We start from the raw sequence: 22450 nt of genomic DNA, 5'->3' as shown, positions 1-22450 counted from the left end.
ATATATGTACTTACTGAAATGTCAAACCTGTAAGATGATCATGCCAGGTCATCATTTTACATCAAACATCACACACCATTATTTTTGCCCGAAGGCACTGTTTTACAGGAACTATCTAAGGTTCCCAGAGCGCCGAAGGGAATGAATTTCCCATTCCGACCCACATGAGGATGTTCATTTGTGTGAATGATCACAGCCATGCTGAGCGATGTTGTCTGGGATCAGGAGTTTGGCATTTGAATCATGGGAGATCAACTATCTGACACAACCATTAACTGTGGCCTTGATCAATAATTTAACTCTGGTAATTTAGGCTCTATAATTAGGGATAGTGGATGGTGTCTTGGCCGCTTTCTAGGTTGTGGCTATCGTAGTGATGTTGCCAGATGGAAATAACAGGCAATACGTCTGTCATCTGTCTAATACGGACACTTCGGAGGAAAAATAAATTTAATATCTGCTATCTAGAAACAAGTTATATCAAAAGTCAATTTATCTGATTTTTAAAAATAAACAAGACCACTTCAACAGGTAAAAAAATCAAATATCTTCCAATATGAACATTGATCTGAATGTGTTCTTTTGCCATGTTTTCTGTACCCGCCGTGCATTTTTCTTTGCTTTCAGAAAGACTGCTAATAAATTCAGATATCGGCAACTAAATATTTCATGCACTATATTGTGGCCACTGCGTTGGACTTGCAGTATATGAAAGATTATAATCGATCCAGCTTTCCCGTAGCTGCATTTTTAATGGCCCTTATTGTTCATATTGAGGACGTACAGAATGATACATCAATGAAAGCGGGAAGCTTGAACAAGATCTACCTAGTTTAATGTTACGCATGTAACAAACGGACTGAGCAGAGCAGTAATAATACATCAAGAAGCTATGTATGGAATTTAGGCCTTTTAACCATTTTTATAATGAAAAGTTTGTTGTTGCTGATTGCTGCTAATGAGTCTAATGCTGTTTTAACAGCAGCTAGCTACTTTGTGTTGTTGTTTTGTTCAATGTTCTTGTGTTACATCCAAGAATCGATTGCCTCTACCCTCAGACCATAAATAAGTTCTGTGTTGCATTGAAATATGAGGCCTTGGGCATGATAGGTTTCGGTATTTGTTTTAGAAACCTTCCACAAGAGGACGGTTTTAAAATAACACACAATGTAAGCTGCTAATGTAACATAGGACTTTTGTGTCATGTTATTATTAAAAGGCGTGTAATGTATCTGTTCTAATTCTCTCCTTCAAAGTCACCATAAAAGAAAAAAACTAAACAATGAAAATAAATTCAATTAAATTATTGGCTATAATACACATCTAAATGTGTATATACAGTATATAATAAATAACTTGCATACTATGTACATACACAAACTGTTTATATAGAATACATTCCATAAATCTGTATTAATTTGACACACACACACATTGTGCACACACACACACACACGCACAAAGATAGAATACATATTGAGTGTGTATATACATATACATTCATATAAGAGAGAGAGACCGAGAGAGAGTATAAGTGCTGTGAATTTGTACCATAATACCACAAATTATATACACTTATACAAAAATGATTTTTGTACTTTTTGTCAGTGTTGTGCACCGTTTTGACTGACAGACAAGCTGTAAAGAGAAGCCAGAAGTGAATTAAGAGAGCTGCTCTGCGTCTCGTTCAGGCCTCAGATTAAAAGAGCAGAGGAGTTGAGGTTATCACGCTTCTGCGACTAAAATAGACCCACTGCAGCCCAGACCGGCCCAGCCCAGACCGAGCTGTGACACACAGGGAGGATGTGCCACTTAGGGCACGTAAAGATGGAGAGATCAGCCAGCAGAAATCCTAACTCATTTCTGTTCCACTTCAGCACTCATTCCAGACCACTAAACCAGACTCAGCACGTGTTTTAAGCCTCTCATGAGAGCCTGTGTTCCTCCACAGTACTGAAACGAACCATAAAAATATCAGAAAGAATCTGGAATTCTGCATTTGAGGAAGCAAAAGACATGGTGCTGTGGATGGCTGCTAAGGAGTTCAGGATGGTTATTAGGATAATGCAATATGGCTGTTAGGTTATACCAGATAGTTACATTGCTAGGTGGTTGCTAGGGTATTGCTATGCAGTTGCTAGGGTGGTCCAAGTAGTTGCGGTTGTGTACGGGTAACTAGGGCATCACATCACATAGTGGTTGAAGTGCATTACAATGCAGCTGCTACTATGCCGTTAAGGATGCATGTTTGGGCTATGATATATGGTTTCTAGGTTATTTTAGTTGGTTACAATTTTAGGTGGCTGCCAGACCATAGTTCTGCAGTTGCTAGGGTGGCCCAAGTTGTTGCCACAGCCTTCTAGGTGGTTGCTACGGCATTGCTTCACGGTTTCTTAGGTGTTATCAGTTGTTCAAGTGCATTATGCAATTCCTAGGGTGTTCAGAGTTGTTTCTAAGACACTGTTATGCCGTTGCTAGGGAGGTCAGAATGGGTGCTAGGGTGTTCTAGGGACTTGCTAGGACATTGTTACATGGTTTGGTTGTCAGGTGATTCCAGAGCACTGCAATGCAGTTGCAAGAGTGTTCTTGGTGGTTGTTAGGGGGTTGCTACATGGTTTCTTAGGCGTTTTAGATTGTTCCAGGACACTGCTATGCGGTTTCTAAGAATTAAAACCAAACAAGTTAGATACTATATATGTTGTGACGTCGAGTTTTAATTCTAGTTATATAATATAAAAGAATAAAACTAACAATAGATATTTTTCCAAAGGCCATAAATCACCAACATCATGCTGTGGCTTACAGGAAAACCCACTAATGGAGAGAAGATTAAAGAATGATGTCTGTCCATGTGATTTACTCTCATTAGAGTTGAAAAGATTTTATAGGATAAAGATATTTTATCCAATTCCAAGTAACAAACATCAGAATGTCACAACAGAGAGAAGGCAAGCTTGAAATGCTCGACAGATGGACAGACACGTGAGCGAACACGTTTGATGTTTGTTCCTCCATTCTTAACCGAATGCAGAAGCCAGATTATGGTGAAATGCTATGTTTGCAAGTAAGCTTTCCAAATATCCCATATCTTATCAAAGAAGATAAATCTCTCTGGCCTCTTCCCCTCACACTCATCTGATACATTAGAATTCAGCAGGACGTCTCAGATTTCAGCGCTCTGAATCGTGATGCGCTGACAACCCCTGAACTTTCGTAGACCTTTTCTGTGTTTCTGAAAAAAGAAAATGCATTTATTCCGTTGGTGAAAGACGCTGCAGCGAGATGACCTTTGGATCAGCTGCCTTCTCTTCACAAAGCTTTTGAACTTCAGTAATCGAAGTGTCAGATGTTTTTGTGCTCTGAGGTAAAACATAGCCGACAGGGTTGAGTTGCCAAATCCTCTGCACACACACACACATGCAGCAGCGACTCAAGGAATGTTTTTATTGATCGTTACCTTGGATTGAATTAATAATGTCTGTAGTCGCTTAACAACATCAGGGACTCATCAGAGAAAACAACCTCTGTTGGGACACAGTCTGGACAGTTCTAAGACATTTCTACTAGGTCTGAGCTAAGTAAACTGCACAGTTTGCTTTTATTTCTTTCGGCATATTTTCATGCTTAATAACTTTGATTTGCATTCCTATGAAAGGGACAGTTCAGGTGAAAAATGGAAATTCTGCATCATTTACTCACCTTGATGTTGTTCCTTGATGTTGTTGAGCGTAGGGTTTTTCTTTTGCGGTGGAGCACTCAAAAGGATATTGCAATACGTAATATTTTGACAAAACAAATTTAGGAGAGGGATTAAAACTAGATACTATTATGATTCTGATCATATTTTCAATTCATTTTGAGTTAAATTTTATTGTAATGTACCCCTATTGTGGGTTACGAAAGTTTAATATTTTGGTTTTCATTTATTAAGTAACAGGTACGAGAGACGGAGTGCCTGCAACCCCTTCAGCCGTGGTTTATTCACAATACAGCACTGCCTCGAGTACCTTATTGCGTTTATAAAAATATATAACACACGGAGCTGTATTATTGGTTGTTTCCGTTGCTAACGGTGGTTGCTAAGTTTGCCGTTCAGCGATACACAGAACTGGTGGGTGAAACTGTCATAGCCGTGCTGTATCGTGTATAAAACACAGCTGCTGACCAATCAGAATCCAGGAATGGAACTAACCATTTAGTACATTTGAATAAATATTGGCAATTAATATATTTATATCTGTCAATATATAAACACTAGTAACAATCAGAGGGAAACGGGTATGGAATAAGAAAATAAATAAAATTGATTGTGCACTTTAGAACATTTACCTATTTTATCCCACTATTCTGACTTTTCTTCATGCAAAAGAAAGTTTGTATTAGTTCAGACTTTATAAATCAAGAATTGTGAGAAAAATTTTAAATGTTGAAAAACATATTTTATTCTTCTATTCCACGGCTTCCATAGACTGCTAACTGATATTTCCAAAAAAAAAAGTTAGGCTCCACCCACAAAAACAATTTGCACAAAAATTTGCTGGTACAGTAGTAAAAGTAAGAGTAAACTTTTATCCATCCCTACATTTCAACTGTTTTATACTAATCGTTTTCCACTGTCTTAGAGTACATTCATCTCACCATAATTCTTTCATCACCTCCCTCCAATAAACCCCTCATCTTTTTTTCTCTATTTTTTTCACACATATTTCACTGACAGCAGGCTACCCAATGGCCCTTCTCTCTCTTAGACTGTCAGGTCGGTGTGAGTAGGACGTGAAAGTGCTAAATGGCTCTGTAATGGGCTGAATCAGAAGGTTTAATGACAGCCGGTGAGGCTGCGCTCAAAGTTCTGGCCCATTCTCTGTCACCCCACGGGGGTCCGGTTCACAGGCCCTCACTGAGCGCAGAGAGGCTGATGTCATTTCCATGCGGCTGCTTGCCAGGCAAACTGTAAAAAGCCCTCTTCCTCTGGAACAGTGAAAACCCCTCAAAGCAAACGCAGTGAGTCACATTTCCTCTTCTGTGCAAAGCCCTTCCACTTCATTTAGCTTGTTAGGGTGTGTAAAGATTCTTAAACAAGATGCATCTTAGCCTGAAATCGGTAAGCAAAACATGGCTGCATAATGCCGAACACATCAACATGATGCTATACCACCAATATTGTTCTAAGTAGTAGTGTATTTTGAGATTACCATTGTTAATTAAATATTAACATTAATACAGATACATGTGATCAGTGTCAGCTTGATTTATAAAGGATCATGTGACACTGAAGACTGGAGCAACGATGCTGAAAATTCAGCTTAATTTATTTCTGTGATGGCAAAGCTGAATTTTCAGTATACATTTTAAAATATGTTCAAATAGTTAATTTTTTTTTTATTGTAATAATATTTCACAGTATTACTGTTTTCTGTATCTCAGACCACTTGGTGAGGATTTAATGTTTAATTTAACATTAAAAACTCATAATTATTATAAACTTTGACATGTCGAGTACATGTAGTGTATATAAATAATATATAATCATAATATAGTATTAATATGTAATAATATATAAATTCTAAAATAGTGATATAAATCACTTAAATAGTTTAAATAGTAGCATTTAAATAGTTGCTAAAAAGAAAAAGAAAAATTCCAAGATCAAGATTTCAGAGATTTTATATTTTAGAATATATATATATATATATATATATATATATATATATATATATATATATATATATATATATATATATATATATATATATATATATAAATAGCCTGGCACTATTTTCATTCTTCGTCATTGTAATGAGTTCAGTCGTGGATTTTAATCCCAGCAAGTTAGTCTGTTAATCCTTGATAACCTTTAATACAGGTTATCCATATAAACAATGTCAAATTAGAGTGACAGAAGCCATGTCAGCATGCAGTACTGGATTAGATACATATAAGAAATGTTTAAACTGTGAACTGTGCATGAATGCATTGTCTTTAACAGAGCTGTTATAATGATGAAGATAATTCTGTTAGCATCTGTGAACCCCACTCAGGAACTGACTAATAAACTCTGTAATGAGGATTAGAGATTCACATACGCAAATCCGCTTGAGACAATCAGAATGTTTCTTTATCTTTATAACCCACAAGTCTCTTTTTATCTCTTCTTTTCCCGTGATATTTATATTGCAACCCAGGTTCAATGGGAAAACATGCCTGTGGAGTCATTTATGCAAAATAATATTACCCTAGCACTAAGCATTAAAAATGTAATGCTGTACTAAGTGAACTTCTGAGCAAGTTTACATACTAACAGAGCTGGTATGTGAGAAAAACATGAAAAAATGTATAAATCATACTCTAGGTAAAAGCATTTTGAGATCATAAAATTGTGCAAGGAACTTTATCAAAATAACTATTAATTTTTAAATAAGTAATTATTATTAATATACTGTCCGTGAAATTATAATTTAGCCTGGGTTGTTATATCATGTTATACTGTGTGTATAGGCTTCAGCTAATATACAAATAAAGAAAGAAGGCAAATTCCTTCTTGGCACAGAAATACTATATTAAAATCATATTCTATTATCTGCCAGAAACTACTAGACTCTAACAGAGTTGAACGTTAGCAAAGCTAATGCTGTTTTGATCATAGTTATGATCACTGTTGTACACAGTCTGCTTGCTCCCTTCCACTGTGTCTCTTTTTACTGATGTTTAGTTGATGAATAGCACCCAGGCGGCTGTCATGGTTTCTGTATCCATCCAGATCTGTGAAACATTAGCAATGCTAATAGGCTAACGTGTATCTTCATGTTAATCCTGTTCCTTTTTCCCTTTTTCATGTATTTTCTGGGTCCTAAAGGAGCTGTTAAACCCTTAGATGTTGTTAGCTTCAATCTGTTTATGTGCGTTTGTGTTAAGAGAGAGTGAGTTTATTTGAATTTTGTGTCAGTGTATGATGTTAGCACTGTGCTTGTCTAACTATGTGCAACTTTAGACTGCATACTTTACACACAAGTATGTAAACGCTTGACTGATATACTAGTTATGGACTACAAGTGCATGTTCTTGTAGTAGACTAGTACATACGCAGCCTCAATTCTCAAACCCTAATAACGTTAGATTCATAAACAGCATATGCTGGTTAGGTATGTTTTGAAGCTGAGATGCTGGTTTAAGCTGGTTTATTCTGGTCCTTTATCTAGTTTTTGCTGGTCCTTTGCTAGCACATGACCAGCATAAACCAACAAAGGACCATCTTAAACCAGCATGCCAGCTTCAAAGCTTACCTAAACAATCATATGCTGTTTTTTCAGCAGGGTCTGTTCCATTAAGCTTAATGTTATTCAGGTAGCTACTTGCATTATGTAACTTTAACTAGTTCTGTCAGCAAAACTTTTGCACCATAATGACGATAGCTAACCCTATAAAAAGAATGTTTATACTAATTGCTACAACAGCGCCCCTTGTGGCAATACTAAAAATACAATGCACATTTTAACACAAAATTTAAAAAGATGACTGACCTTGCCGCAGTGCAGTTTTTAAAGTTTAATGTCTAACTTTAACTAGTTTTCTCAGCATGCTTCTGCATTTTGTTCTGCCATGCCAATATCTGACCATACTCTCACTATAATGCCCCTTGTGGCAATGTTAATAATGCAATGCATATTTGCACTATATTACATCACATTTATGACAAAGTTGACATTTCCATGTGCCACATTAAATTAAATTGTTGCAATGCATTCTGGGATTTAGACGGGTTTCTGTATCTCAGTAAAACTGAATCTATTACAACAACATTAACATTTAAATAGTTCAATTGTCTTTACAGTACACTGCTACTTGCATTTGCCACTTAGAAAGTGTTAATCTCGTTCTCAAGATTTGCATCTGTGTGAGAGCGATTCTTTATATATGTTACTACAGATACAGCCTGTGAAGATATGTATGTTTTAGCGGTGTGTGAGTGTACTAAGCATGCGTGCATGTGAGATAGTGCTGGAATGGTGATGGGTCAGGGCGCTGTGAAACATCAGGCCTCACAGCCGTGGGCTAATTTTAGCCCTGGCGCACTGTACACCGCTACAGTATCTCTCACACGGGCAGATTAATAGAGTTACAGAAGCCTCTACTGTATCACTGCTGTTGCCCGAGCCATTCCCAGAGACAGCGGTGGGAGGAGAGAAAGAAAGACTGTGGAGATACAGAAGGAGGTCGAGAAGACGAATAGAGAGGAAAACAAGAGAAACTATGGAGTTTGAGCAGCGTTTCCTGCAGAGCTGCAGTTCATTAGGTTTGCATAGGAATAAATGAGAGATCGCTGCGGTCAGCAGGATTTTTAGTAAAATGTGCAACCCAGGCTCTTTGGGGAAACGGGATATTATGGTGCTTCTGGCACGTTTTGCGACACGTTCGAATTTCAGTTATCACGTTCAGTTTAATCCCAAGCAAATGAACAATCTTGCCATGTTTTCTTACTTTGGTCATTGGACATATCGTGGCAGTTTGGAAATGTCTGGTTAGTAGTGTGAAAAAGTGAATGCCTTGTCACATTTGAATACTGTAGATTAGAACCTACACTAAACCGATAATGTTTACAAAAGCAAATGTGAGATAAAAATGCATATAGAGCTGGTTATTTTTACAAAAAATGCCATGCAAATGTTTACAAACCATACACTGTGGTTAGATTGCTTAGAGATCATAACATAGTATTGTGCATGGAACCACATTAAATTGAGCCTTTACTGACTGATAATCTTCCCCATATTCATAATTGGCATGAAAGTTGCATATTTTGTTCTCCCACAAATGTTAATTTCAGCAATAAACTGCAGAGATTTGTATGTATAGGAACATTTTTGGACTGAGATTTTGGTTGAGGCACATTTTTCCAATGATTATTAGGGTAAAAATTCATTAATAAACTGATTGGATTTTATTTTATCTGTTCTAGAATAAACTCCATTTGCAAAGCCATTTTATATATATTTTTTTCTATTATTGAATGGTTACATTATACAGTAACATGATTAAACACTGCACAAACTGCAGGTCAGAACCCATGCAAACACTTATCACAGTTACTGAATCGGAAAAAGCATAATTACAAATTAAATCACCAGTATAAGTGAACATAAATGTCTCTTATGCTTCTACAGAACATTCAGCATGTACTGTAAATTAAACTACATTACATTATTAACATCAATTTACCATGAAACAAATGTAGATGTTTCTGCTGCTGTTCTGGTTAAATCCACAGCACGAACCTCTCGAAATTATGCTGTTTTTGCTACTATTATAAGTGACACAGCAACCGTGTTTTACCATATTTTTGGATAATTGGTTGGATAATAAGTTCTCTGTGAAAAATGTGCAATTTTTTGTACTAATGATGGTTACGGTACATATGTAAGCAAAAGAAGAAAGATAATAAATAAAAGATAATACCGTAAATTCTGGACTATAAAGCGCACCTGCATATAAGCCGCATCCGCTCTATTTAAAAAGTTTTGCTCTTCCCGCTGCCTCCTCCAGCGTCTCACCATAGACTCATTGACGCTAAGCTTCCGAGCAGCAGTGCAGTTTCCTTCTTGTATAGCGAGATCGATGGCCTTCAACTTAAAACTTGCATCATACGAACTTCTTCGTGTGGGTTCCATGATGAAGGGGTGAGGATTTGAAAAGATAGAGTTTGACAGGATTGGTCATTTGTCGTCCTTCTATCCGCTTCTATCGACTTATATCTGCTAAAGAGGAACTAGCGTATTCTTCTTGAACTAGCGTATTCTTCTTTGCATTTATTTTGTCTTAGTTTTGATTCTAATTCCGGTTAGAGCGCCCCTAGCGGCGGGAAAAAATCTGCAGAATAGCCGCACCTTTGTATAAGCCGCATGGTTCAAAACCTATGAAAAAAGTAGCGGCTTATAGTCCAGAATTTACGGTATATATGCCTTTATGAAAAAGAAGTTTATTCAAGTGTGCTAGTACTATACTTCTTTTGGTAAAAATGGTAAAGTATACTTTTTATGTACTTCTCAGAAATGTAAAATGACATTTAAGTATAATTGACTTTTAAAAATATTTTTTTTCAGCTTTTTTGTTTTAAAAAAGTATGTAGTGTGATGTAAAGTATAAAACTAGTAGTTTATTGAGATTATACTTCAAAGTGTAATTAATTTACTATCAGTAAACTTATAACTTCACTTTTAGTATAGTCTCAGTATAAACTAAAAAAAATAGACATAAACAATTTTTGTACTCAAAGTAAACTTAAAACTATGTGTGTATATACATGCATCAGTTTGTATTCCTCTGAGAGACGCTGGCCTTGGGTTGCACTGCTCTCATAAGCCTGATCATACTTCCCATGAGGCACTGGGGGCACAGTGGGACAATTTAAACCCCACTGGGGTTTATATATCCAGGAGAGACAACACCATCACTGGGGAATGCAACTGATACACAATCAAATCACCAACTACAGGAATCTGCCTCCAAACATTACTGAGAGGAGAACAGAGACAAAAACAAACTAGTTTGAGAAGGAGAGCAAGTTGATAGTAAGTAAGAACAGAGTGCCCGAGGCTTGCTCTGGCATTCACCGAACTCTCCGCTTGACTCAGCTGCCCATGTTTCTATTGCCTACTTATTAGCATTGTAAACTACTTCGCTTTTTATGTCTATTACTCCTACTCAGCTTGACTTGTTCATCTGCTGCTTTAAAGTTTCTCACCAAGCTGATCACATTTTACATTTACAATTATATGCAAAGTAGAATAAGGAAACTAAGGCATTTTCAAACCAGGGTTTCAACCCCTGGTCTAAACAACTCATGTATAAGTCTGTATTCTTTCTTTTACTCCTTATAAAGCAAGATTCACTATTACTGTTGTTCATGTAGGTTTAGGGATTGAGCATCTTCAAATTAATACCTCAAATCACGCAGCGTGTTGTGGAGACAAAACTAATACCTTGCACATGTATGATTTTTCCCTGGTGGACAATAACGCAGAATGCCTTGGGCTGACTCAATTATTCGATCCGTGTCCATGGCAGAGCCTGGTAGGGGTTATCTGACGCTGGTGGTCTGATCTTTTAAGTGCTGTGTGCCCTTCCATCAGTAACCTTGAGCATCAATTGAGTGTTGATGGTTAGCATTCCCATAGTGCTTCACCTCTACACAATGCCATTGTATGTTAGAGTTCAAAGACCTGAAGGCAAACATGTAACACACATTATTTTCTAGGTAAACTCCAAAATAATATCCTCAAGCTATTATGTGATTATTGTGTATGTTGAAATTGCTAATATAATTTAGCTAACTCTTTTATCCAATGTGACTTACAGGAAAACAATCACTGAAATGGTCCCATTGCAGCAACCTTGGGTTAATTGCTATGTTCAAGGGTAGAATGGGGTTTGGGATCTCAGTAACTCTCCAATGGCGAATCTCCTGCAACCACTGTATGACTGAAACATAGACTTTTTGCCTAGGAACACTCACAATTTTCCAACTCCCCCGCTGAGTTAAATTGTTGAGTTTTACCCTTTTCGAATCCATTCAGCCATTCAGGTCTGGCGGTAGTATATTTAGCTGCAGCTTAGCATAGTTCATTGAATCTGATTAGACCATTAGCGTCTCGCTCAAAAAATGACCAAAGAGTTTAGATATTTTTCTGATTTAAAACTTGACTAACATGTAGTTACATCATGCACTAAGACAGAAAATGAAAAGTAGTGATTTTCTAGGCCAATATGGCTAGGAACTACATTCTCATTCCAGCATAATAATCAAGAAACTTTGATGCCGTATGATGGGTGCAGCAGGCACAATAATAATACGCAGCTCCTGAAAATACTGGAGACTATTTTCAGGTGCTGTGTAATATCATTGTGCCTGCTGCATCCATGGTACAGTACATGACTTTCCTAGTCATATTGTTCTAGGAAATCGTAACTTTTCATTTTCCGTCGACCTTAGTACATGATGTGACTACAGAAGAGTCAAGTTACCAAAAATATTGGTAATTGTCTTTGGTAATTTTTTGGAGCGAGATGCTAATGGCCAATGATCTATGCTAAGCTGCAGTATGTGAACACAGACACTTCTATCTTCCAAGATGGAGTTTGCTTTTCAAAATGTGTCAGAGAATTCTTAAGCAAACAAGTATGGATTACATTGCCATTGCTTCAGACATTAGCATAAATAACCTACTTGTACAGCCAATTATCTACTTCAGGTAGGATAATGGCACGGCGGAACAATACTTTGATAATCTTGCAGAGAAAGCTAAAGTTAGCTACAGTACATTGTCAACATGTTTATAGCTAGCTACCTGAATTACAACACTTTTGCTTCTCTATCTTGCAACTCTATCCTACCCTTGAGTATTGAGTCTTGTAACCGCTAGAGCAATGCAAGAGTTGTTTAACAAGACACTTGCAATTCATCGGCTAAGCATTAGTGTCTGTTCTGCATACTTGTGTAATGCATCTTTAGTTAGCCATAATCCTAATCCAAAGAAACATTGTGTCTGGGCCTTTTTGTGGATATTGACTTCAGATTGGATAGATTCATTGGCAATGAGGATCTTTCACATGTCAGCACTTTCTGATATTGCGTGTCAGTCCCATGAGGTGTATTTGCAAGCCTAGGAAATCCAATATAGATAAATGCTAGTCATGTGTATGTAAGATACAGAAATTCCCTCAGGCCAATTTGAAGGTTAATGCGTTTTGACAATATTCTTGACCTCACAACTCAGTGACTGTTACAGCTTTAAATCAGGAGGTGCCGCAGGATTTGTTCAGAAGCCATATTCTCTGTCATTTTTTTTCTCACAGAAACTTAAAGGTGAAGTGTGCTATTTCTGTGTAAAAATTGAATATTGAAAAATTTGGTTTTTAAACAGGTAAAAAAAAAAAAAACTCCACCTGCCATTGTTAAATAAAGAGATAACCGCATCCCAAACGCATGCCATTGGCTGAGACGCTGTTGCTATGCTGAGCTGGTCAGAAATGTTTAAAGCAATGTTTAAAAAACAACACAAAGCTAGAATGTTTAGAATTTTAAAGGAACCAACTCACAAATGATATCTGTGTATGTATCTCTTTAGATAGGAAGTGAATCTAACTTTGAATTCAAATCTGAATCCAGGAATATGAAGGCAGCTTTTTTCAGCTTCTTCAGTTTCAGAAATGATATAGAGCAGGATTTTCCCCATCCACATTCTCTTGCTTACTAGACAAGAAATGGACATGAGGAAAGTTACATATTGATTAGACTATTCACAAATAAGGGACATACAGTAATCTTTTACACATAGATTTAAAGCATCTGTTCTCATCTGAGCAAAATACATCTGTGATGACAAGAAATTCGGCGGCCTCTGTATTTCATGAAGAAGTACTTTTGTATCACATTGCAAGCATCAAACTCCGAGAGAAATTCGCAGAGACAGTTTGGGCAGTCTGTTCTGTTAACTCACAATGACGCCTCGGCTTCTTTGCAATAACTCAAAAATAGTGTGAGACTACAAAAGGTCACCAGATCTCACTGTGGGTTTTGTGGAGCATAAAATGAACTTAACCCATCACCGCAGCGTTCAGGCCCATACCATAAGCGGCTGTTAAAACGCCATCAGATTCACACCTTAGTAATTCCAGCCGTATGCGGAGTGCAAGAGCAATCCCATCGACTTAAAAATAGATAACAATTACCTTCAGCTTCAAATCCTGCCTTAATTTGGCAGGGGAAATATCCACCGCAATTCAGGGTTTATCATGCAAAACCAGTGACCACTGGAGCTGGGAAAAACATTAGTAGAGATCTTTTTTTGGGGGGGTAAGTATTGAGTTTCTCCGGCCAGGGCTGTATAATGAAATAACTGGGCCGGATAGAAAAGAAACTGAGTGATGTGTGGAGTTAATGGGCTTTTCATGCAAATGAGGGATGGCTGAATTAGCGAGGGTGCCCATGGAGGCGTTCAGGAGAGAACATCAGCTTTGTTCGGAGCCAGTGCCGTTGAAACCTTTTATCCCGTGCCGTTCGCTAACGATGGACGCGCATGCTGTGCTATAACATGAACTCGTCTGATTAACCAACAGGATCTGTCTCTTTATTCATGTTGGATGAAACTGACCAATTCAAATGATCAAGCTGTAGGAGTTGATGTTAAAAGAGTTTGGAGTTTCAGACTAGAATTTTAATGTCAATATATTTCAGAGCAGTGATGTAAAAAGTCAATATGAAATCAAAATGCAAATATTCAACTATACATACACTTTAATGTACTTTCCAGCTGAAATTTACACTAGTGGCAGTAAAACACCAACGATTGTTACACAAATTATGATTTTGGGGGAGAGTATCGATTAATAAAGACTCCAAATAGACTAATAATCTCAAAACACTTTTACCGTAGTGCATGATTTGCTAAGAAATATATTTAGATTTTTGAATCACATTACCAGCTCTGTTTGCATACCTTTTCTGGTGTAGTAAAAATGCTCTGTAGCTAACCTGGTAGTGGTTCTCTACACATTCGATGCAAATCGCTCAGGTTCATGAAATAAATCCCGATAAAGACTTCTTGGAACAAGCTAAAATTACATTTTTGTTATTTTGAAATAAAAAATAGCATAAACAATTAATTTCTGAACTGATATGTACGTACATCAACCAAATAAATAAAGTGTGGCAAGATATATATTCAAGCTTTACATAATTTTTCAAAAATGCTACCACGTGCACGTTTTTCTAATGAGCCTGGGTTGATAAAAATTTCTGAACTGATATGTACGTAATTAAATTAGTTTTTATTTAAACAAACATAATTAAATTAGGAATTGTTTCATATACATCTCTAGTCTTTTGTGTTCACAAATGCATGGAAAAAATGTTCTTGATCAAATTCTTATTTTACAAACCACTTTTTACAATTCGTTCAATTGGTAATAGATGAAATCAAGCGCTGCCATACATTTTTACACTTTGAAAATCTTGTTTCACCAAGCAGTGTGTCCTATTATGGTAGTAAAATGCAATTATATTGTTGTAAATAGTTAGTTTAGACTAACAGAAGTTGTGTTAGTCTAAATGTAAAAAAGAGTCACTGTGATTTATATAACAAGCGCAGTCTCTTTCGGTCGATTACACGAATAAACAGCAAAACAAAACAAGAATAAATGCGTATCTCTTTCTCACACACACACTTCCTCTAACCCCCTATCCATTGCTCAGCATTATTTCACTCCATTTAAAATTGCCACCGCTTCCGTCTTGCCAAGCCTGAATTGATTTTTTTGGAATTCAAAGCCTTTCACCCCTCCGAGTCTCTGTTGTGCCAGCGCACAATGTAGTTTGCATATGACTAATCATCTGCCGTGTTTATATGTAATCTCATACCATTTCAGGCCATGTCCCCTGTTTTGTATCTCCCTCTCTCCTCTCCTTCTCTTGGCAGTATTGCTCTTGTGAAACATAAACCAAATCTATCTTGGCTCAAAACGCATGCAAATATCTCAGGCGTCCACTACGAGGTTTTTTGCAATCACATGTAAGGCAACCTAATGTTACACGTAAGTGCCTGTGGGTGGCATTCTCAATGAAACCTCTGAAACAGTGTTCTCAACGGGTGGGTCGTGACCAAAACAAGTAACAGGTCTGCTCTGACGATGCTAAATGCAAATTACGAAAAGCAACTTACCGTAAAATTGTGCATGCTAAGGATAGCACAATAAGCTTGTTTATGAAAGGGAAAAGAATATATTTTTTTATGCCAAAGGTACATTAAAAATAAAGGTTTCAAAAAAAAAAGTTTTTAACCATTTCTTTTTAAGAAAATTTGATTAAACCACAAAGAACCTTTTGTGAACTAATTGAAAACCTTTTGCGTAATGTAAGGCTGCATATAGTTCTTCATGAGAGCATCAATTCTAGTAAATAACCTTTATTAAGTGAAAAAGTGAATTCCATAAAAAAACATTTTCGGGTTCCTCAAACAACCTCAGTTCTCAGTAAGCACTTCCATTGATGTTAAAGCTTCTTTTTGAAACCACATGAGTGCATTTTGGTTCACTTGATGGTAAATATTTTAAGGTTTGGCCCAAAGTTTGTTCCAGCGTGATAAATCACACTTCGGAACTGATATATTGTCAAGTTTCCCATTTGGTCCACGCCAAGTTAATTATTTTGCTTATTTTTGGGACCATTGCAGTTAAACAGGCTTAAGCTGGTTTTGCTTAGTCCTATGAAAAACATCTCAAGATTTGTTCAGACATTGTAGTGACTTTTATATGATGTGGAATCATGTTGAGTTCCCACTCAGTGTCTAATGTGAATTCTGGACCCTCAAGCAAAATAAGTTGAGAACTGCTGCAGATTGTAGAACAGCCTTTTCCATTGCAGTTTTATTGCTGCAGAGCTATTAAGTATCAGACCTTTTAGTAGGCGGAGATGAGATGGATAACACATCTCTTCTCGTGTTGACTATTGTCTTTGGGGTCGAGAATAATAGTTTTGAATCCTTTAGGGCGGTGACTCGTCATTCTGCGAGACGCAGTGCTCCTGTGATGTTTGCTTTCGTCTCGCTGCATTATTGGCAATATAAATCTACGAAGAGGTGAAAAGGCATGACATTCTCAGCTTTGTCTACATTGCGATCCTGATACAACATAACAATGGTTATTAAGAACAGGGCGATTAGAGCAGCGCACAAGGCTGACTACAAGGCGTATCTAGAAGCTTTTCGGCTTTACAATTAAGTTGAGTTGTTATAGTCGAAATGAAATCAAAATGTAGCCAATTTACTTTCTTAATACGTCACTGGTTTTATTGTGCATGGTTCATCAGTGCATGTTATACATAAAAATCAAAATGTAATTACTTTCTCTGAACTCTGAAATTACTTTCCTGTTTAATAAATCACGAAGCCACGTGGGCTGAGAAAAACAATAACAAAATGTACATACATGCAGCACAATATTCAATGCTATCTCGCGACCAATTCGTACGCATTTTATGAATTCGTACAATCTCACTCGTACGATTGTGTACAATATGTCTACACACCAGTGTGAGTGAGATTAGGTGTAGATCATTTGTACAAATTCATACTAATTGTGCAATTTGTAAAATATGTACGATTTAGCAAATATCATATGATATTGTACGATTGAGTTGTACGGATTAGCCAGCTTGTAAAATATGTACGAATTGCTGAAAGATTATTGTTTAGTTTACACTTGGTAAGATTTTTTTAACTACGTCTCTGCTCACAGAGGCTGCATTTATTTGATCAAAAATGCAGTTAAAATAGTGAGATATTATTACACTTTTAAATGTTTTCTATTTTAATATATTTTGAAATTTAATTTAATCGTGAAGGCAAAGCTGAATTTTCAACAGCCATTAAATCACTCTTCAGAGTCACATGACCTACTGTTTTCTTAAAGGGATAGTTCACCCAAAATTAAAATACTCTCCCTTATATTCCTTCAAGCATGTAAGACCTTCATTCATCTTCGGAACACAAATGAAGATATTTTTCATGAAATGGCCCTGCATAGAAAGCAACACAACTACCAAGATCCAGAAATTTAGTAAGGTTAAAATAATCCATGTGACATCAGTGGTTTCACCCATGCTTTTATGAAGCTACAAGAATATTTTTTTGTAAGCAAAGAAAACTAAAATAACGACTTTTCTTCTCTTTTGTGTGAATTGATGTGTGTTCGCAAAAGTACCCTGAAAGTAGTATAGCTTGAAAAAAACTTTTAAAGATTTCTGTAGACTTACTATCTTTCTGGGCCTTGAATGTGTCAGTTGCATTGCTGTCTACGCAGGGTCGAAAAGCTCTCGAATTTCATCAATAATATTTCACTTTGCGTTTGAGACGACACGAGGGTGACAGAATGTCCTTTTTTGGGTGAAGTTTAATATGCAAGATAATGTTTTTTGTTATGCAACAATACGCCATCCTGTGCAGAGCTCTTTAATAAAACCACTCATCTTTGTCTCCCTGTGTTCCTCCTTCAGATTTTTCATATGACGTATGACCTGGCAAGTGCAGTGGTAAGAATCTTTAATCTGATTGGCATGATGTTGTTGCTGTGTCACTGGGACGGATGCCTGCAGTTTCTGGTGCCTCTCCTGCAAGACTTCCCTCCTGACTGCTGGGTGTCGCTAAACGGTATGGTTGTAAGTATTCAAAACTTTTCATTGCTCTTTCAGAACCATTTTTCAGATTTTATTTTGAACTGCACATTGGATCAGGTCAAATTTATTATTTGATCAGTGGACAAGAAAATGATTTAGTGAAAATGTTCTCTAAATGTTTAACTGTTCTTCATTACGAGACTTAATAGTGACAGTAAATATATGCCACGTTCGCATAGTGTCAGAATTACCGTAATTACAAGATGACAACTACTCTGAAACGTTCATATTGTGGGACTTAGAAATTATTCGTTTCTATGGCAACTTTTACATACCCAAGAGTGGCTTTGTTGGTTATGACAGCAAAATACTTAATCGCTACATAAATTCACCTTATGCAAAATACAGAAGAACAAAGAGAGCACCTGCTAAGAATGGTAATAATAAAATACCATATCAAACCGAAGTATGTGTAGAGGTTGTTTGTCTGACTGACTTTCTGATGCATAATGCATACAAAACCGGAAAGCACTCTCTGCAGCATAGCTTTTTTAGGGGCCATTCTGCCGGGGCCATTATTTGCCAGCCACAAAAAAATAGATATTTCAAAGACAGAATTATATATGCTATCCTACGAAAGTCTGGGGTCAGAAAGACTTTTGTTTTTCAAAAAATATCAATATTTTTTAATTCAGAAAAAATGCGCTGAATTGATCAAATGTGACAGTAAAGAGAGTGAAATGTTAAAAAAAACAAACTAAAATAAACACTCTAAATCACAAATGTTCATTTTGATTTATTAAAATCCAGAGGAAAACAAAACATTTATTTTTTTAAATAAATAGATAAATTAACTTAACATACTTAACTTAATTAACTTAAAATGAAGTTACGTTCATTTTAAAGCTGTAATAATTCGAACAAATTTGTAATATTTTACTGGGTTTATTCCCCTGTATGTTTTCAATAACACGTAGACCCACGATTTTTAATTAGCAGTATAATGTAATCTCTTTTTGATTTGTCTGTGAAATAATAAGTGCCTGGTTCATCTAGAGTCTAGACAATCAAAAGTCCCGATCACACAATTTACAGTATAACTCTCTCTTACTGTCCAGTGGGCAGTTTTGGGCCAAAATAAGCTGTATTAGGTCAATGGCTTTTACCGTTAATTCCGCTGCAATTTTGGTGCAACAAAGAAGTGGTAAAATGTAGAGAATTTTATAACAGTTAGTGTTTCAAACTTGCATATGTTTGACAAAGTTATGAACAAACATCCGAACCTACTTACACAACCCGATTGCATCAATAATGTCAGCACTTAGTCTACATAATGTTTTACGAAACCCAAAACTTAAAAGGTAAATTAAATAACCCTAGCATGCGAAGATTTGGACTTGCACGTCCCATTACTGTTAAAATCCGAGAAGCACTGGGCAGAACATTTTACACTTGACCTTTATCAAACGAGAGCTGTTCAGCTAATCAGGACAGATGGCTCGCTGTAGTTTTTCACCGCACATCATGTTGGTGCTAAATGGATGTTAAAATGCCAAGATCGTTTTTTTTTTCTTCTTCTCCTAGCTTTTTCGAATGAGTTCAACTCACATTCCAGGTCAAACTGCAGTGCTGGTAAAAGCATTAGGCTTTTTTAGTTCAAGGCCAACTGTGTCACGCTGTTTTAGGAAGTCAGATTTCTCTGATTTCCCGCTAACAAAAATTATGCATTCACTTTGAAAGCGTGCGCAGAGATCAGCAGACGGCCTGTAATGGGCATGTGCAAATCTCTTTGCATATTCGTCTGAGCTTGTTAGCTTGGCATCGCATTAGATAACAGTCTTGGGTGGTGATGGTGGGGTGATATGGCTGTTCTCGGTTACGCAACCATATCCCCTCAAGTGCTAGAGGGCTCAATCTAACTTTGAGGTGCTCTATGTGATACTGCAGACCCCTCGGCTCTGGAGGGCCTTACCGGCAATCGTTGATAGTCGTGTTTTGAAATGTTGCGAAACCTCTGGCTATGTTGAACGTGACATTTCTGACAAATTAAAGATGCTCGAGAAGCCTAAGCTCCGTCTGTTTCACCTCAGAAACGCTTTACGTCATTTTACCTCAGATGGGAACGATGCATACAAGCAGCTACCAAGAAAACGTAACAAGTCCCTTGTTATAGCTTTAATGCTTACAGGAAGTGACATTACTGTGCTCCAAATATGCATTTTTTGTATTCTAAACATTCAAATGCACTTCAGAAAATAGTCTAGTCTTTCTAAAGCTAAAGAAGAGGTCAAACGCTTGTGGCGTTTCACTGCGGTTTGATGCGATAGGAGGTTGATTTTGCCCCTTGCGGCTCTGATTTAAAATTCCAGCCTCAGGTGCCTTATTTTTTCCTTTTTAACCAGAGAATGAGAACTTATTGCAGTACATGAACACTTGAGATCTGTTGCAAAACCTAGTGAGTTGCCTATAGACAGCATAAAAAAAATGAAGACTGTTCTAAAATCACAATGTTCCAAAACGATTAACACATCCTTCTAGTTCTGCTTAAAAAGCCTAGAAGTCATAATTAAAATGTGCTTGCAACTGAAAACGTTCACACGTGCAACAAGAACCATAGATGCTTTATGACAAATACAACAAAATGAAAAGCAAATGACACACAGTGAGTGTGTAACTGATGCTTATCTTAATTTTTTATCCAGTGGAGATGATGCAAATTGATGTAAATTGGTATCAGTAAGATTTTTGAATGTTTAAAAAAAAAACTTAGCATATAATATAATTGAGCATATATTTATTTAATCAAAAATAATGTTTTTATATATATATATATATATATATATATATATATATATATATATATATATATATATATATATATATATATATATATACATTTTGTATTATTATTATTTACTTATATATATTATTTATTTATATAATATTTTAGAATATTTAATTTTGTATAATGTTGTAATTTTGTATAATCACAATCTTGCAATCAGTGTTTATAATAAAAACCAATTTCTATGCCACTAGTGTCAACAGATAAGTTTGTTTTCAAACTTTCTGAGCTTGTGCAGATATGATCGTTCCGTCATAACTTGTCTCTTGAAATGTCAGTCGCCTACAAACATGCACATCAAGCACGACTACTGAATGCAGATCGCTTAATTTTGCGAAACAGTCAATTGTGCCAGGGTTTGTTCTCTTAAAATGAGCTTTTGTTATTGAGCCATCAATTCTGCAGGTGTTTTGATGCGACATTTCCTCGGCGAGGGGTTTCTAAACTGATAGAGATGCACCACCTCCTCCTTTCTGTAAATTATATCAAGACTGCATCATTATTTTCCATCTGTCTCATTCCCTTGGGCTTGGTTCAGATAAATGCCACAACCAGAAAATCATAACAGAAACAAACAGAAAATCAAAAGCCAGGGAAAGTGTGGCGTTTCTTTTTTTTCTACATGCATCCATTTTTATGTACCTTCTTAGTCTAAGGAGCGTTTATCCTCAATCTATCCTTCCCTCAGCGTCTTTGTGTGACTTTGAATCAATGACCTCCCTGTTTACCTCTGCACCACTTTCTCCTCCCCAAAAAAATCAATGCAGATGAAAAATGAGCAAAGATTCCCGGTGCTGTCTTTTCCCCGTGCACGGATGGGGGTCCCAGAGGGAGGCAGTGGCCCTGCTGCTCAGTAATTCAGGGTTTAGGCGGGCGAAGTGAAGAAGAGAATATAATGCCCTGGCGGGGGAGTGCTAATTGGGACATTGAGTCGGAGCAGACAGGAGGCGACACCGACTGTGTTACCGGCCAGGCTGTCGGGTTAATTTAGCCATCAGAGAGGTTAGCGTTGGAGGAACGTCTGGGGATCTCGACATGCCTCCCTCAGCAGGATCCAAACCAAGTGAATGTAACTTTAAACCACTGCATAACTCATTATTGGAAATAAATAGTACAAGATTGGTTATATTCCACATATTATAAAATATATATAATGTCATAATGCGTTCAGAATTGGTATACTATTTTTTTCATGTTTGTACTCGAAGAATAATAACTTTATAAAACAGTCATAACCTAATATTTTTCAACTAATATTTTTGTATTGATTTAATGTTTATTTAAAAGCATTATATTAAACTTATAGTAACATATCATCTGAGAATGACAAGAATTAGGGATAGGTTAGGATTAGGGTCAACCACCAAAAATATTATTTTGAAAAGTTTTCAACTTTCAGGTGAAAAAGTAATTTTTTTCTCCATATTTTCATAACTTGTCATATA

General features: G+C 36.6%; 1 protein-coding gene across 2 annotated transcripts in view; it reads left to right on the top strand.

Moving 5' to 3' along the window:
* Nucleotides 1–22450, top strand: part of LOC122326632 (potassium/sodium hyperpolarization-activated cyclic nucleotide-gated channel 1) — a 92630-nt gene that overhangs the window by 26434 nt on the left and 43746 nt on the right. For both annotated transcript variants that reach the window (XM_043221693.1, XM_043221694.1), the window contains exon 3: nucleotides 18041–18202. In XM_043221693.1, coding sequence (XP_043077628.1) covers nucleotides 18041–18202 — 162 coding nt within the window. The remainder of the gene's footprint in view (nucleotides 1–18040; nucleotides 18203–22450) is intronic.

Source organism: Puntigrus tetrazona, chromosome 21 (genome assembly GCF_018831695.1).
Source record: "Puntigrus tetrazona isolate hp1 chromosome 21, ASM1883169v1, whole genome shotgun sequence".
Classification (NCBI taxonomy): domain Eukaryota; kingdom Metazoa; phylum Chordata; class Actinopteri; order Cypriniformes; family Cyprinidae; genus Puntigrus; species Puntigrus tetrazona.
The sequence above is the reverse complement of the archived record's forward strand: the minus strand, read 5'-3'. Positions and strand labels throughout refer to the sequence as shown.